This window comes from Bombyx mori, chromosome 16 (genome assembly GCF_030269925.1).
Source record: "Bombyx mori chromosome 16, ASM3026992v2".
Lineage (NCBI taxonomy): Eukaryota > Metazoa > Arthropoda > Insecta > Lepidoptera > Bombycidae > Bombyx > Bombyx mori.
This window is the reverse complement of record NC_085122.1, coordinates 3073284-3086288: the sequence shown is the minus strand read 5'-3', so window position 1 is coordinate 3086288 and position 13005 is coordinate 3073284. Positions and strand designations below refer to the sequence as shown.

Below are 13005 nucleotides of genomic sequence, written 5' to 3'. Positions count from 1 at the left end.
TATACGGTGTCGGTCCGACATTTTGCTTCGGTTTGGCGGTGATCGCCATTAAAATCTCAGTTCCACAGTTTGGACTTCGGTCAGATAGATACCTAATGGTTTTAATGTAATAGATATCATCGAAGGAAATGGCGATGTCTCAACCCTTTGTCCATGATATTTTGACCTTAATACGTAGGCTGCATTTAGATAGGTAGCTAACACGGCAGAAATAAAAAAAAGAAAACATTTGTTTTCTTGCAAAGATCGTTGGACGAGCTCATGACTCATCGAGTGCTAAGGGGTTACCGAAGCCCATAGATATCTTCAACCGCCACCCAACTTTAGAAATAAGTTCTAAATCTCAGTTTTTCAGTACAACGTCTGCCCCGTCCTTCAAACAGAAACTCATTACTGCTTCTGCAGAAATAAGCAGGATGGTGGTAGCTACCCGTGCGGACTCACAAGACGTCCTACCACCAACTTTCAAATATGTCACCTACTGCGTTTTATACTTAAATAAACAGAGTTGAATCTAAAAACACGCTTATATAAGAAACCTGACTACACTTTATTTGGACAAGTCAAAGTGCTTATAAGAAAAGACACTTCGTGACTACTGCTTAGTATATTTTGAATTTCCTTTTTTCTTTGAATATGCCGATATACAGTAATCGCCCCTTATAACACGGTACTCTTATAACGCATTTTTATATTACGCGATTTCAGTCCTTGTTACTTCTTCTCTTTCTAACAGAGGTATTCCCCCATATACCGCGGAGATTTCACACGTTATATTTCTCTATTGTGAAATTTATGATTTGTACAGTTCATAATTAGTTTCGCGTTTCTTTTTACATTGTGTCAGCTATGTTCTTATAAAATAAAATATAATGAATTCATTAAACACGTGTTCCTAGTTTTTGAATTGTAAAAACATTGGTTATATTGTTATTGGTTATATTTTTGTACATAACGCGTTATATGGATTTATAAAAGCGCGTTATGCAAGAATACTCCTACTGCATCTTTCCTATATCACGGAACCAATCTACCGTGTTATAGGGGGGATTACTGTAGATGAATTAACAAACCCACCAATAGATTTTTAACAGTAAAAACGGCGTATATAACAGTAGGAGACGGCCACGATAATAACTCCAACCTGAAATTAAATCCCAATATTGAATTCTAATCTTATCAAAAGTTAAACGCTAATTGTACGTAAAGCGTACTCAGTGCCTCTCCATAGCGAGATGCGACTCAAACACAACGAAGACACGATAATAGAATTTGTATCATGGCGTAAATGAATTATTCAGGAGTTGAATTACGCCGTAATCCAAATATTCCTGTTTTAATGGAATATTGAAAGGATAATGTCCTCGGCAGACATGAGAAGTAAACATTACAGAATCGAAAATCAAAGACCATCATGATCTTTATGCCTATGAGCTTAAGATTGAAAATGAATTTGGATGTCATACAACATTTCCCTTTGGGTGTAGTCGGCTTCGTACGAAGTAAGTCAGATGTTCGGTCGCTAGTAAACTCTTTAAGAACAGGTGGTTATGATATTACGTCGGAAGTTTGGGATATTTTAATTAATTTATTCTCGAAAATTTTCCAAGGAAAATGTAATTTTATGTGTAACGTATTGGAAGAAAATAAAGTAGGTCGAATAACAAAACATTACTACAGAATGTCTAATTTTGACGTAAATACAAGATACGGCTTATTGTTGAGAGGTTGTTTTTGGTAGATTTATGTTAATGAGCTTATTTTCTTGTCGGACAACTCCAGCAATCATGAGGATCGTGAGTTCGTTCACCCTGAATATATTAAGTGTATAATCTATGTTCACCCTGCCTATACAGGAATAAAAGAACTGAAGATATTTGATCCCGAACCCGATTCACTTTTATCTGAACTACAACAAATCGGAGCGTTAACTGTACAACTAACCGGACCGGTCCCTACAGAACAAATCGTTACCTATTTTAGAATCCCAGTTATTTGCTAATAGCATTTCATTCTCACCGCCCAAATCTAAATGGAAAAGAGCAAAAGCCTGTTATTGTTTGCCACGAATCCAATTATAGAATAAAATTACTCGTCCTCATTAATTTCTCTGTCTCAGGCCTAAACCCAAAAGAGCTTCGTGACACGAAAACGGGTGTTTTCATTGGCGCTTGCTTCTCCGAATCCGAGAAAACTTGGTTCTACGAAAAGATGCAGGTTAATGGATTCGGTATCACTGGGTAAGCTATCAATTCTAAATTTAATAACTTTTTTTTTATTGCCTTTGTAGGCAGACGAGTATACAGCCCACCTGATGGTAAGTGGTCACCGTCGCCCATGAACGTCAGCAATGCCAGGGGCAGAGCCAAGCCGCTGCCTACTAGTTGTAGTAGTTGTCATTGTAGCAGTTTTTTTTCCTACCTAAGCTGATAGCCTTGAGAGGCTATTTCAGCGTAACCTTAATTAGTAGGTGAGCTCACGGGGCTCAAACCAAAGTGATGCTAACACTGACCCTAGCAAGAGCAGTGCTTTGCAGAATCTACCACCGGATCGGAAACGCCCACTGAGAAGATCCGACGAGAAACTCAGTGGGCTATGTCTATGGGTTGATTCGCTCGTCGAGCCCTTCGTCGCAAGCGACGGGTTCATGTAGCAGTAATTCTATGAAAATGCGCTTTATTAACAAACTAAAAACATAATGTTTTGTAAGCTTTACCATCCTGGTCAAATATTAGGCAAAAGCAGCAAAATAATTGTAACATGATCCGTCCTGAACACGTAGTGCGATTTGCATGTTAATTGGACGTCTTTAAGTCGGTGAAAATCACGTTGGAAATTCTGTTCCATAGATAGGTAAAGTTACTAGAAATGCCCCGATAATAATGTTTTTATCACAAGATTCTCTCTTTTTACTGGTGGTAGGACCTCTTGTGAGTCCGTGCGTGTAGGTACCACCACCCTGCCTATTTCTGCCGCGAAGCACTAATGCGTTTCGGTTTGAAGGGTGGGGCAGCCCTTGTAACTATACTTGAGACCTTAGCACTTATATCTCAAGGTGGGTGGCGCATTTACGTTATAGATATCTATAGGCTCCAGTAACCACTTAACACCAGGTGGGCTGTGAGCTCATCCACCCATCTAAGCAAAAAAAAAATGTTACTTGTGTGGTAGGGTAATGACGTGACAATTTAATTTTTCAGCTGCTCAAGGGCTATGTTAGCCAATCGGATCTCCTATTGGCTCGGCGTAACCGGTCCATCATACACCGTCGACTCGGCTTGTTCGAGCTCCCTATACGCCTTGGAACACGCCTTCAGAGCTATCAGGGATGGGCACTGTGACGCGGCCATTGTCGGGGGATCAAACCTGTGTCTCCATCCCTTCGTATCTTTGCAGTTCTCTAGGTTAGTGCTTCATGATAATGAGATTGAATACGTTGTAATGTAGGCACGGTCATCACTCGGCCAATGTCTGAGCCAAGCTTTTCGACATCAACACTACAAGAGAACTATGCTGTTGTCGACTTTGAGACTTGAGGTCTATTTCTAATGAAATATCGATTGTGATATTTTCGACTTCAAACAAAATAATACTTCGGGGCTTACACTTAATTAGAACTAAAATAGTTTTAGATAAATCTGAGGCTTGGTTAACGAGCTATGGGGAATATAGATTAAGTGAAGCCTCATGCCAGCCACTCCCTGCATGGCGACACGCATTAAATTCCCGAAAAAGGAATATTAATGCTACAGACGATATTCGCTTTCAGATTGGGAGTATTGTCCCCGGACGGCAAGTGCAAGAGCTTTGATAACAGTGCTAATGGCTACGCTCGCTCTGAAGCCATAGTCGTTTGCTTCTTGCAAAAAGCCAAGGACTCGAGGAGGTACGTTGCTATCTCACACCTTCCAATGTTTCATTCTTCATCATCATCATGAGCTTGTGGTGTGCGAGTTATACACTTGCGCAATGAAAAAATGACTAATTTCAAAATGAATAAAACTAAAATCCCTTTTCGTTATATCTTCAAAGTTAAACTATAAATGGAAATTGTATTTAGTACTAGCTGACCCGGCAGACTTTGTAGCGCCTAAATCTATTAATAAAAGACCTAAACTTTTGTATAAAATAAACTTAAAATAAACAAAAGGAATCCGTCCGACGGGGGACACATCAAAGGGAAAACAAAACTGTTATTTTTATTTAATTCAAAAGACAATTGTTATTTTTTTTTTATTCCCAGCATTTTTGATATTTATCTACCTTTTAAACCTTCTCTGGACTTCCACAAGTAATTCAAGACCAAAATTAGCCAATTGGTCCAGCCGTTCTCCAGTTTTAGCGAGACTAAAGAACAGCAATTCATATTTATATGTATAGATTTTGACGGCTGCGATTTGTTTTTTGCGTAAACAGCTTGTTTGAGTATTCTGATCTGAGCGTCGAATGCTTCATCTAGGGTATACGCACAGCTCCTTCACGCCAAAACCAACTGTGACGGCTACAAGGAACAGGGTATTACGTACCCGGCCGGTCACATTCAGAAGTTGCTACTCCGAGAGTTCTACGAGGAGTGCTCGATCCCGCCGTCCGAATTGGAATTCGTCGAGGCTCATGGAACAGGTAAGGGAAACTCATGGAACACTTTGTTCTCAACAGAGCACTTTTTTTATTGCTTAGATGATTGGATGAACTCACAGCCCACCTGGTGTTAAGTGGTAACTGGAGCCTATAGGCATCTACAACGTAAAAGCGGCACCCACGTTGAGATGTGAGTTCTAAGGTCTCAGTATAGTTACAACGGCTGCACCACCCTTCAAACCGAAACGCATTACTGCTTCACGGCAGAAATAGGCAGGGCGGTGGTATCTACCCGTGCGGACTCACAAGAGGTGCTACCACCAGTAAAATGTAAGTAAAGTAAACAAGTCATTTTATCTAAATTAACATAATATGTTAATTTAGTCTCGTTCATTTTTAATAAACTTCATTTTGGGACAAATTCAACAATTACATAGAGGTTATAGTTGTTTAACAAATAAAAAGCATAAATCTGGAAAAAAAACTTTTTCTAACAAAAAATATGCTTTTCGATATTTTCTTGTGTTATTTATAATCCTTAAAAGTTCCGTACTACGACATAATATATCTGAAAAAAAACAAACACTAAGTTTCTTTTCTATTCTCCTGGGTTTAGATAGTAAAAGCGCGTTTAAAAAATTTTCGAATAAGAACAAATTGATTCTGAATACATTTTAATATCCAAATAATATCTACATTCTAAACTTTATCATCGAACAATTATGTACAAGATATAAAGTTTTATCTAGCGGAAAGCTTTCAACAGTCTGTTTGCAACTTGCGAACGTTTGAAAGGAATTTTTCCGTGAAAAGCAAAGGAGAAATGGAAAGAGCATAAAAATAGATAACAAACTCGAGTCGGCAAAGGCGAGTTTCGACGTTCGATAAAAAATGCATTCTCCGCCTTTTAGTTTAGACTAAGTGAATATAATCAAGTGTACCAGTTTTTGTATTGAAAATCTAAATGTAGTAATAAAATACAAATCATAGTATCAAAAATAGAAGATGTAAAAGAAATACCAAAAGAAGAAGCATAAAAAAATTCTCCCTGTGGGTACGTTGCAATGGATTTATGGAGATATAACCCAAAGAGGGCTGGCGTCAGGCAGCCGGGCCGGTCGTAAAACTCACGCTAAATTCCTATGCAGTGTGATAACAGAACCTACTGCGTCAACTCTACATAATGTGGAATAAGGACAAGAGGAAGCAGAAATTCTAATCGTTCTCATCTCCAGCTACAATTAGATTTCTTAGAAAAAGTCTTATTTTCATTTTTATAGCTACTTACTATATTCATTCAATGCGTTTCCATAGATCATTTTTAGTGTATAGTAACGAGCTTAGAAATAAGCTCCATTGCTTAAGTACTTTCTCCTGCACTGTGGAGCAAAACAGAGGTGGTTATCAATTAGGTTATAGTTATTAATAACGAAATTGAGAAATTTCATGCTAGTGAAAAATCTCTAGCCATAACTGCAAATCTCTCCTATAAATAGGAATGTAATTACTGGAATTAATTCCAAACCTTTGAGTAATGCTTAAGACCTTTCCAAGTAAATCTCCCGGGGAAAAGCTTGAGAAGTATTTCACTCGCTTAAATGTAATTAAACATTTAGGTACTTTAGCAGATGCTAATTAATTATGTGTCTTCGATAATTCTATTCTGTTTTTATTGTCTTGTATGGGCAGATCAGTACACCGCATACCAGTTAGGTTTTACTGGTGATAGGACCTCTTGTGAGTCCGCACGGGTACCACCACCCTGCCTATTTTCTGCCGTGAAGGAGTAATGCGTTTCGGTTTGAAGGGTGGGGCAGCCGTTTTAACTGTACTGAGACCTTAGAACTTATATCTCAAGGTGGGTGGCGCATTTACGTCGTAGATGTCTATGGGCTCCAGTAACCACTTAACACCAGGTGGGCTGTGATCTCGTCCATCCATCTAATAAAAAGAAGAAAAAAAAAGTAGCCGCTGGAGTACATAAATATAATCACCTTGTGTGTTAAGGTTGAGGTTACAGTTGTATTGGATTATAGCTGTTTGGTCATCAAGAGTTTGAAACCCAAAATTTTGGTATTGCTTTGCGTTATAAATAGACAGTTTGGTGAACAATTCACGCGGGAAGTAATATATTTTACACCATTCAAAAATCTTTGAGTTTTGTTATAATTTAAAATACAAAAGTGTGTATGTAGGTTAGTTCCCTATAGACTCCGAAGCGGTTGGGCCGATTTTGTAGAAACTCTAAGGACATCTTTAGATTGGCCTAGCGGATGAGCTTGTGAAATTCAGTAGCTACCGGATCAAAGATCACCAAGAAGAACAGACCGGCTTGATTAGTAAACAAAATTATTTCTTCATCGTAGGCATAAATTGGGCACGTATTACATTTGGTACCTATCTAAATTGGTATTCTTCTGCATATTATCTACTTAGCGTAATTAAGTCGCGATGATCTTAAAATTTAGAATTAGATTTAATTAATGTAGTCTTTCGTGCGACTGTGCACATGAGTTAACACGGTCTCTTCTAATTACAGTAGATTGAGGGAAATAGGGATTAGAGGTAGAATAGGGACAAATCTGAGATATCACAATACTTTTGTTGAGTTGTTAGATTTAACTTTGTTGAACTGAAAATGACTTATATTTAGTGTTTAAGAATATTAAATAGTTTAATTTAGTTATCAAAGTTTTGTTACTCATTAAAGTAATTAAAAAGTTAATTACCTAACGTTAGGTACCTACCTAACAACTAAATAGATTTAGCCCTATCGAAAAACTCTATTGTCCCCTTAAGCGACCCGATTAACCCTCCAACGCCTGGGTGAATAGGGACAAGTGAGTTTTTTTTTAACTTTTTATGGTTATTCTTTATTAAACTATGTTAATGCGTTAAAAATGAAAATTTGAACTACCGGAACCATTATGATCTCCGTTTTATTGCTACAATTACAAAAAAAAAAACGATAAAAATCAATGTCGAACATAAAAAGTGTCCCGATCCAACCCTCCCCCCCCCCCTTAACGTACTGTCATTACAACTATTACCACAACTGTCATCCTCATCGTTACAGCCGTAAATAATATGATGTCATCCTTAATGCAGGTACTCGAGTGGGTGACCCCGAAGAGCTGTTGGCTATTGATGAAATTTTCTGCACGGGTCGTTCCGGGCCACTACTCCTAGGTTCCATAAAGTCGAACCTTGGACATTCAGAGCCTGCATCTGGCTTATGTTCTATAGCTAAAGTAAGTTTTAGAGCATCATCTAATAATCTGATATCTGATTATGTGAAATCTCTGGATTTATTTAAATGTTGGAAAAGTAGTAATAGAAGAATGGTGAGAAAGCAAATAATAATAAATTTCATCAAAATCTAACAAAATTTGTTTTGATACTGCGATTTCGTTACGTATTTTACAGGTAATGTTCTATAACTGTATAATATTATATTTTGTAGATATTATGTACGTTCAAAATAATGCTTGACATCGGAAATCAGAGTTTAGACCCTTTCCATAGTACCATAGTTCATTTTAGCGGTAGGCAGCGGCTTGGCTCTGCCCCTGGCATTGCTGAAGTCCATGGGCGACGGTAGCCACTCATCTCCAGACGGGCTGTATACTTATTTATCTAAAAAGAAAATATGAAGACAATTACTGTGCCACAATTCTTCGAAATGCAATTAATTTTACTTCGAACCACCATATTCTCTTAAAAGGGACGCAGATTTTTTCGTTACCAATTAAAATATAGTACAGTAATCCTTCTTATAACGCGGTACCCTTATAACGCGTTTTCATGTAACACGATTTCAATGCCCCGTATAACACGGGCATTTCCCCTATATAACGCGGGGATTTCCCACATACAGTAATCCCCCCATATAACGCAGAAAAATGGTTCCGCTTATTGATAAACGCGTTATAGGGATATTCCCGTATAATGCGTTTTCCTATAACGCGGAAACAATCTATCTCGTTAAAGGGGATTATTGTACTAATTATTTTTAAACATTTTTTTTATTGTCTTTATTCCGTTTGGATACGGATAATCAGAAACGATACTGAAAATCTTGGAATTAGCAGCTTCGAAAACCTCACGCTATTTTACAAATTGTTTCAGATGTGCATAGCCTACACTACTGGGTACATTCCGCCCAACTTGAACTACAGCATTCCTCGAGAAGGAGTATCGGCTCTCGTCGATGGGAGAATGAATGTAATCACAGACAAGCAGCCTTGGAACAGAGGGATGTCGGGAATCAACAGTTTTGGTTTTGGTGGCGCAAACGCTCACGTTCTTTTGAAGAATGTAGCTAGGGACAAGGTAAACGGTCATCTATACTTCTATACTAATATTATAAAAAGATTCTTTCACTGTTTGGAAGCTACATTATTCCCGAGGCTATGACATAGGCTATAATCTTTTTTGAAAAAAATTAAGGATCCTTACTAAAACCCCAATAATGTAACCCAAGGTGTAAAAAAATTACCTAAAATATTCTTTACATCGCGTGTCCTGCGAAAACTATTGATGATAGAATAAAATACTACGACTTTGTAGACCACATTATTATTTACAAAAAGTGTCGCCACAACATATATCTAACTATTATAGTTATGCCCCAATAAGTGTTCTTTTATTTAAAAAAATAAAACAACGTTAATATCGTTGAAATTTTTGTTAAAGACCCGAGCGGAGCCGGAACGGGCCGCTTGTATTAATTAAATAAACTTTACAAATCTGAAAAGGGCAAATCTGTCTTTTATATACGTAAAAATAAAATTCTTGACCTTAATCAAAATTCGTATTGTGAAAATTTAATTTGGATCTAACATTAAAAGACAATGCTTAGTATTCAATGCAAATTTAAAACTAGATTACCTGTATTTAGGACATATAATTTAAATTACATTATTTGAAAACGTTTATGCTCCATCTGGTATTCCATTGAAACCGTACAAATCGTAATTGCAGATCGAAGTCTCAACGCTATTGATACTTCGCTATATTCAAATTCTAAAACTCCTGTTGCTCCCACATCGAATCTTCTCCAGGTTTCTCCTTAATATAAAAAACCGTATCTAATCTATTTCTATACTATTTTTATTTCTATACGTTTCAATTCTCAGGTAAATAATGGAATTCCCAAAGACGATCTACCCCGTCTTGTGTGTGCATCGGGGCGAACCGAATCAGCTGTGGCGCGAATCTTTGATGATCTCGAATCCAGGACCGTTGATGCTGAATTAGTCAGACTTTTACATTCCATCCATGATCAAGACATCGCTGGCCACGTTGTTAGAGGATTTACGTTATTGGGTAAGTTTAAAAAAAAATTATTGCGTTGATGTTTGGACGAGCTCACAGTTGTTGTTACCTGATGTTAAGTGGTTACCGGAGCCCATAGACATCTACAACGTAAATACCGCAACCCATCTTGAGATACGATTTCTAAGATCTCAGATAGTTACAGCGGCTGCCCCACCCTTCAACCCGAAACGCATTACTGCTTCACGGCTGAAATAGGCAGGGTGGAGGTACCTACCGGTGTGGACTCACAAAAGGCCTTACCACCAGTAAATCTTACATATATTCATTAATGTGATTTGATGAACTTGTTCAGACGTCAAGTTGATATACACCAATTAATTTTATAACTCATTTTCATACTCAATTCAATCAAAACGAACAGATACTCTAAATATTTGAATGTACACGTCGCAGGTTCTACACCAACGAAGAGTGAATCATTAGCTAGAGATATCCAATACTATTCCGGTGTACGTCGTCCTGTTTGGTTTGTGTATTCTGGCATGGGCTCGCAGTGGCCTGGAATGGGCGCTCAACTAATGAGGATACCCGTGTTTGCTGCTGCCATCGAAAAGTGAGTATTTAGAATGGATATATGACTTTTTAGTGTTCCAAGAAAGTAATATTTACTATTTAAAATATTGTAATAGTATGTTAGTATGATCAAAGTGTGTAAGCTGAATATAAAAATATACATATCTATTACCATTTCATTTACAATTAATAATCCATTTTCAATTTAATTAGTACTGAATAGCAAGCACTGTTTCTTAAAAGCGAATACTTCAAAACTATAATCTAATAAACATATTCTTAATTCTTATAAAATTAAAAATTCTTAATTATTTTAAATGGATTTCTTAATGAGTTTTAAACAGCTTTGATATTTCTTTGAAGCAAACCGTTAGTTATTGACAATGGTTGATTTATTCGTGTTCTAATGCTCGCTTTTATGCTACCCAGATGTAATAATGTCCTTAAACCAAAAGGCATTAACGTGGTCAAGATCATCACCGATTCCGACCCCAAAATGTTTGATGATGTCCTAAATTCTTTCGTCGGTATTGCGGCCATTCAGATCGGTCTTACTGACGTCCTGAAAAGTGTTGGCATTGAGCCTGACCATATTATCGGTAGGTCTATAGTTAGTTTTTTTAGAATTCGAGAATTAATTATTATTTTTAACTGACTTCAAAAAAATAGTCTATAGATTTGACTATATTTTTTATCCGTTTTAGAACTCAGAACTTTTTTAAAGGAGATTTAATTTTTTTATTTTTTATTTGAGGTAGCTGCGTTTTATCTACTTCCAATTTTCTTGTTATCAATAATGTTTCAATTATGTTTAATAATGCATATTTAATTTACTTCAATTGCATTGATGATATTCTCATTTTATTTTTGTTAACCTTTAAAGTTGGTTCTCTTTTTTGTTATTTATTTTTAAATAATTTTGCTCGTTCCACTGATTACTTTATAATGCCTTTTCTAAATTGTCTTCACGATATTACTTTGAAACTAATATTGAAAGCAATCTTATTATTTTAAACCAACCTGTATTTTTAGTACTGTTTAAAAAATTTTAAAAGTTAATTTATGTAATTTTGAGGTATACCGTAGGGACTAAAGAGGGTCCAACAAGTCTAGCGATGTTTCTATCCGACAATTATTAGTTACTAATGGGTTATAAATGTTTATGAAAGTTCTTTCGATAACATTGTATTTCTTTTAAATGAACATTCTTTAAGCCTTTGATATTATCTAGGGCACAGTGTCGGTGAATTGGGCTGTGCCTATGCCGACGGATGTTTCACCGCGGAGCAGATGATCCTGTCGGCTTACAGTAGAGGTCTTGCTTCCGTCGAGACGACCCTCATCAAGGGGTCCATGGCGGCTGTGGGGCTTGGTTATAGTCAAGTATGTTTATTTTTGATTTTAGTCTATTCATTCTCTAATTTATCGTTAGGGTAAGTTGAGCTGTTTGGTGTTCTACAATAGGGTCATCCTCTTTCTTCGTTACATCAAGAGCGCCATTTAACGGCACCTATTTTCAATTAGTTGTCTGGACCCATAGAAATCATTACGTTGTTGCCACCACTCACCTATTTGTATTTTAAATTGAGAGATTAAAACTATGTAGTAATAATTTTTTGTGTAATGATTTACCATTTATTCTGCATTCACTTCTAACGTTGGAACAGGTAAAATCCATGTGCCCACCCGAGATCGTCGTAGCGTGTCACAACGGCCCGGACTCCAGTACTGTTGCTGGCCCAGCTGACGCCATGAAAGCTTTTGTGGCTAAGCTGACGGCACAAGGAATCTTCGCTAAAGAAGTTCCTAGCTCAAACATTGCTTACCATTCGAAGTATGTCGCAGAAGCAGGTACGATAATTTTGCTTTTATATATTATCTTTTTAAATACATACGAAACCTATTTTAATTCAATTAAGTCATAGAATTCATCCATATGTAAAAAAAACATGCAAAATATCCGAAGTTACTGGTTGTAATGTGTATTGCGAGTCAGCAGTACAGTTAGACTTTGCTCTCACATCTCAAGGAGCGTGGCTGCATTCCATGAGGGAGGGTTGATGTACTCCGGTAAGCACAGAGCCACTGACTGCATATTTTGCAGTACCTAGCACTATTCATTCTAATTCAGTAGTGCCCTATGGTTGTCTATGAACCTTTTTTATTATTATTATTATTATCAGTTAATCGAACGCTGGTCTTGAATACACGACAACATTAAATACGGTTTGGATTTTAGTAAAACCGAATCACAGAAGCTTCAGTCGTGATTCGCTAGCATACGCGGTGTAAAGTAATCTATACTCTAAAATTAACCTAGTCAATTGACTTCGCTTTGGAAGGTTCACAAAATATCCAAACCCGCTAAAATAAAAAGCAATGCTTGGTCGACTTTATAGCTGAAATTTCTTAACCATAAAAGCTTCAGAATTGCTATGTCGTTTATATTCTGTGCATTGCTGAGCAAATGGTACATCATGCCCATGTTGTAGGGTACCAATATATGTATATATGTATCTGTCTACAGCGAATTCTGGGTTGTTTTAATCCAAAATTATCATAAACTAGGTG

General features: G+C 36.9%; 1 protein-coding gene across 2 annotated transcripts in view; it reads left to right on the top strand.

The window, feature by feature from the left end:
- The window catches only part of LOC693038 (p270), a 60569-nt gene that overhangs the window by 15965 nt on the left and 31599 nt on the right, over positions 1 to 13005 (top strand). The window contains exons 1-12 of one of the 2 annotated variants that reach the window (XM_062672852.1): positions 1679 to 1796; positions 2120 to 2240; positions 3201 to 3404; positions 3770 to 3886; positions 4460 to 4623; positions 7690 to 7832; positions 8710 to 8913; positions 9720 to 9909; positions 10315 to 10474; positions 10864 to 11033; positions 11666 to 11817; positions 12102 to 12285. In XM_062672852.1, the coding sequence (XP_062528836.1) occupies positions 2212 to 2240; positions 3201 to 3404; positions 3770 to 3886; positions 4460 to 4623; positions 7690 to 7832; positions 8710 to 8913; positions 9720 to 9909; positions 10315 to 10474; positions 10864 to 11033; positions 11666 to 11817; positions 12102 to 12285 (1717 nt within the window). In that variant the 5' untranslated portion in view covers positions 1679 to 1796; positions 2120 to 2211. 2 annotated transcript variants of the gene reach the window in all.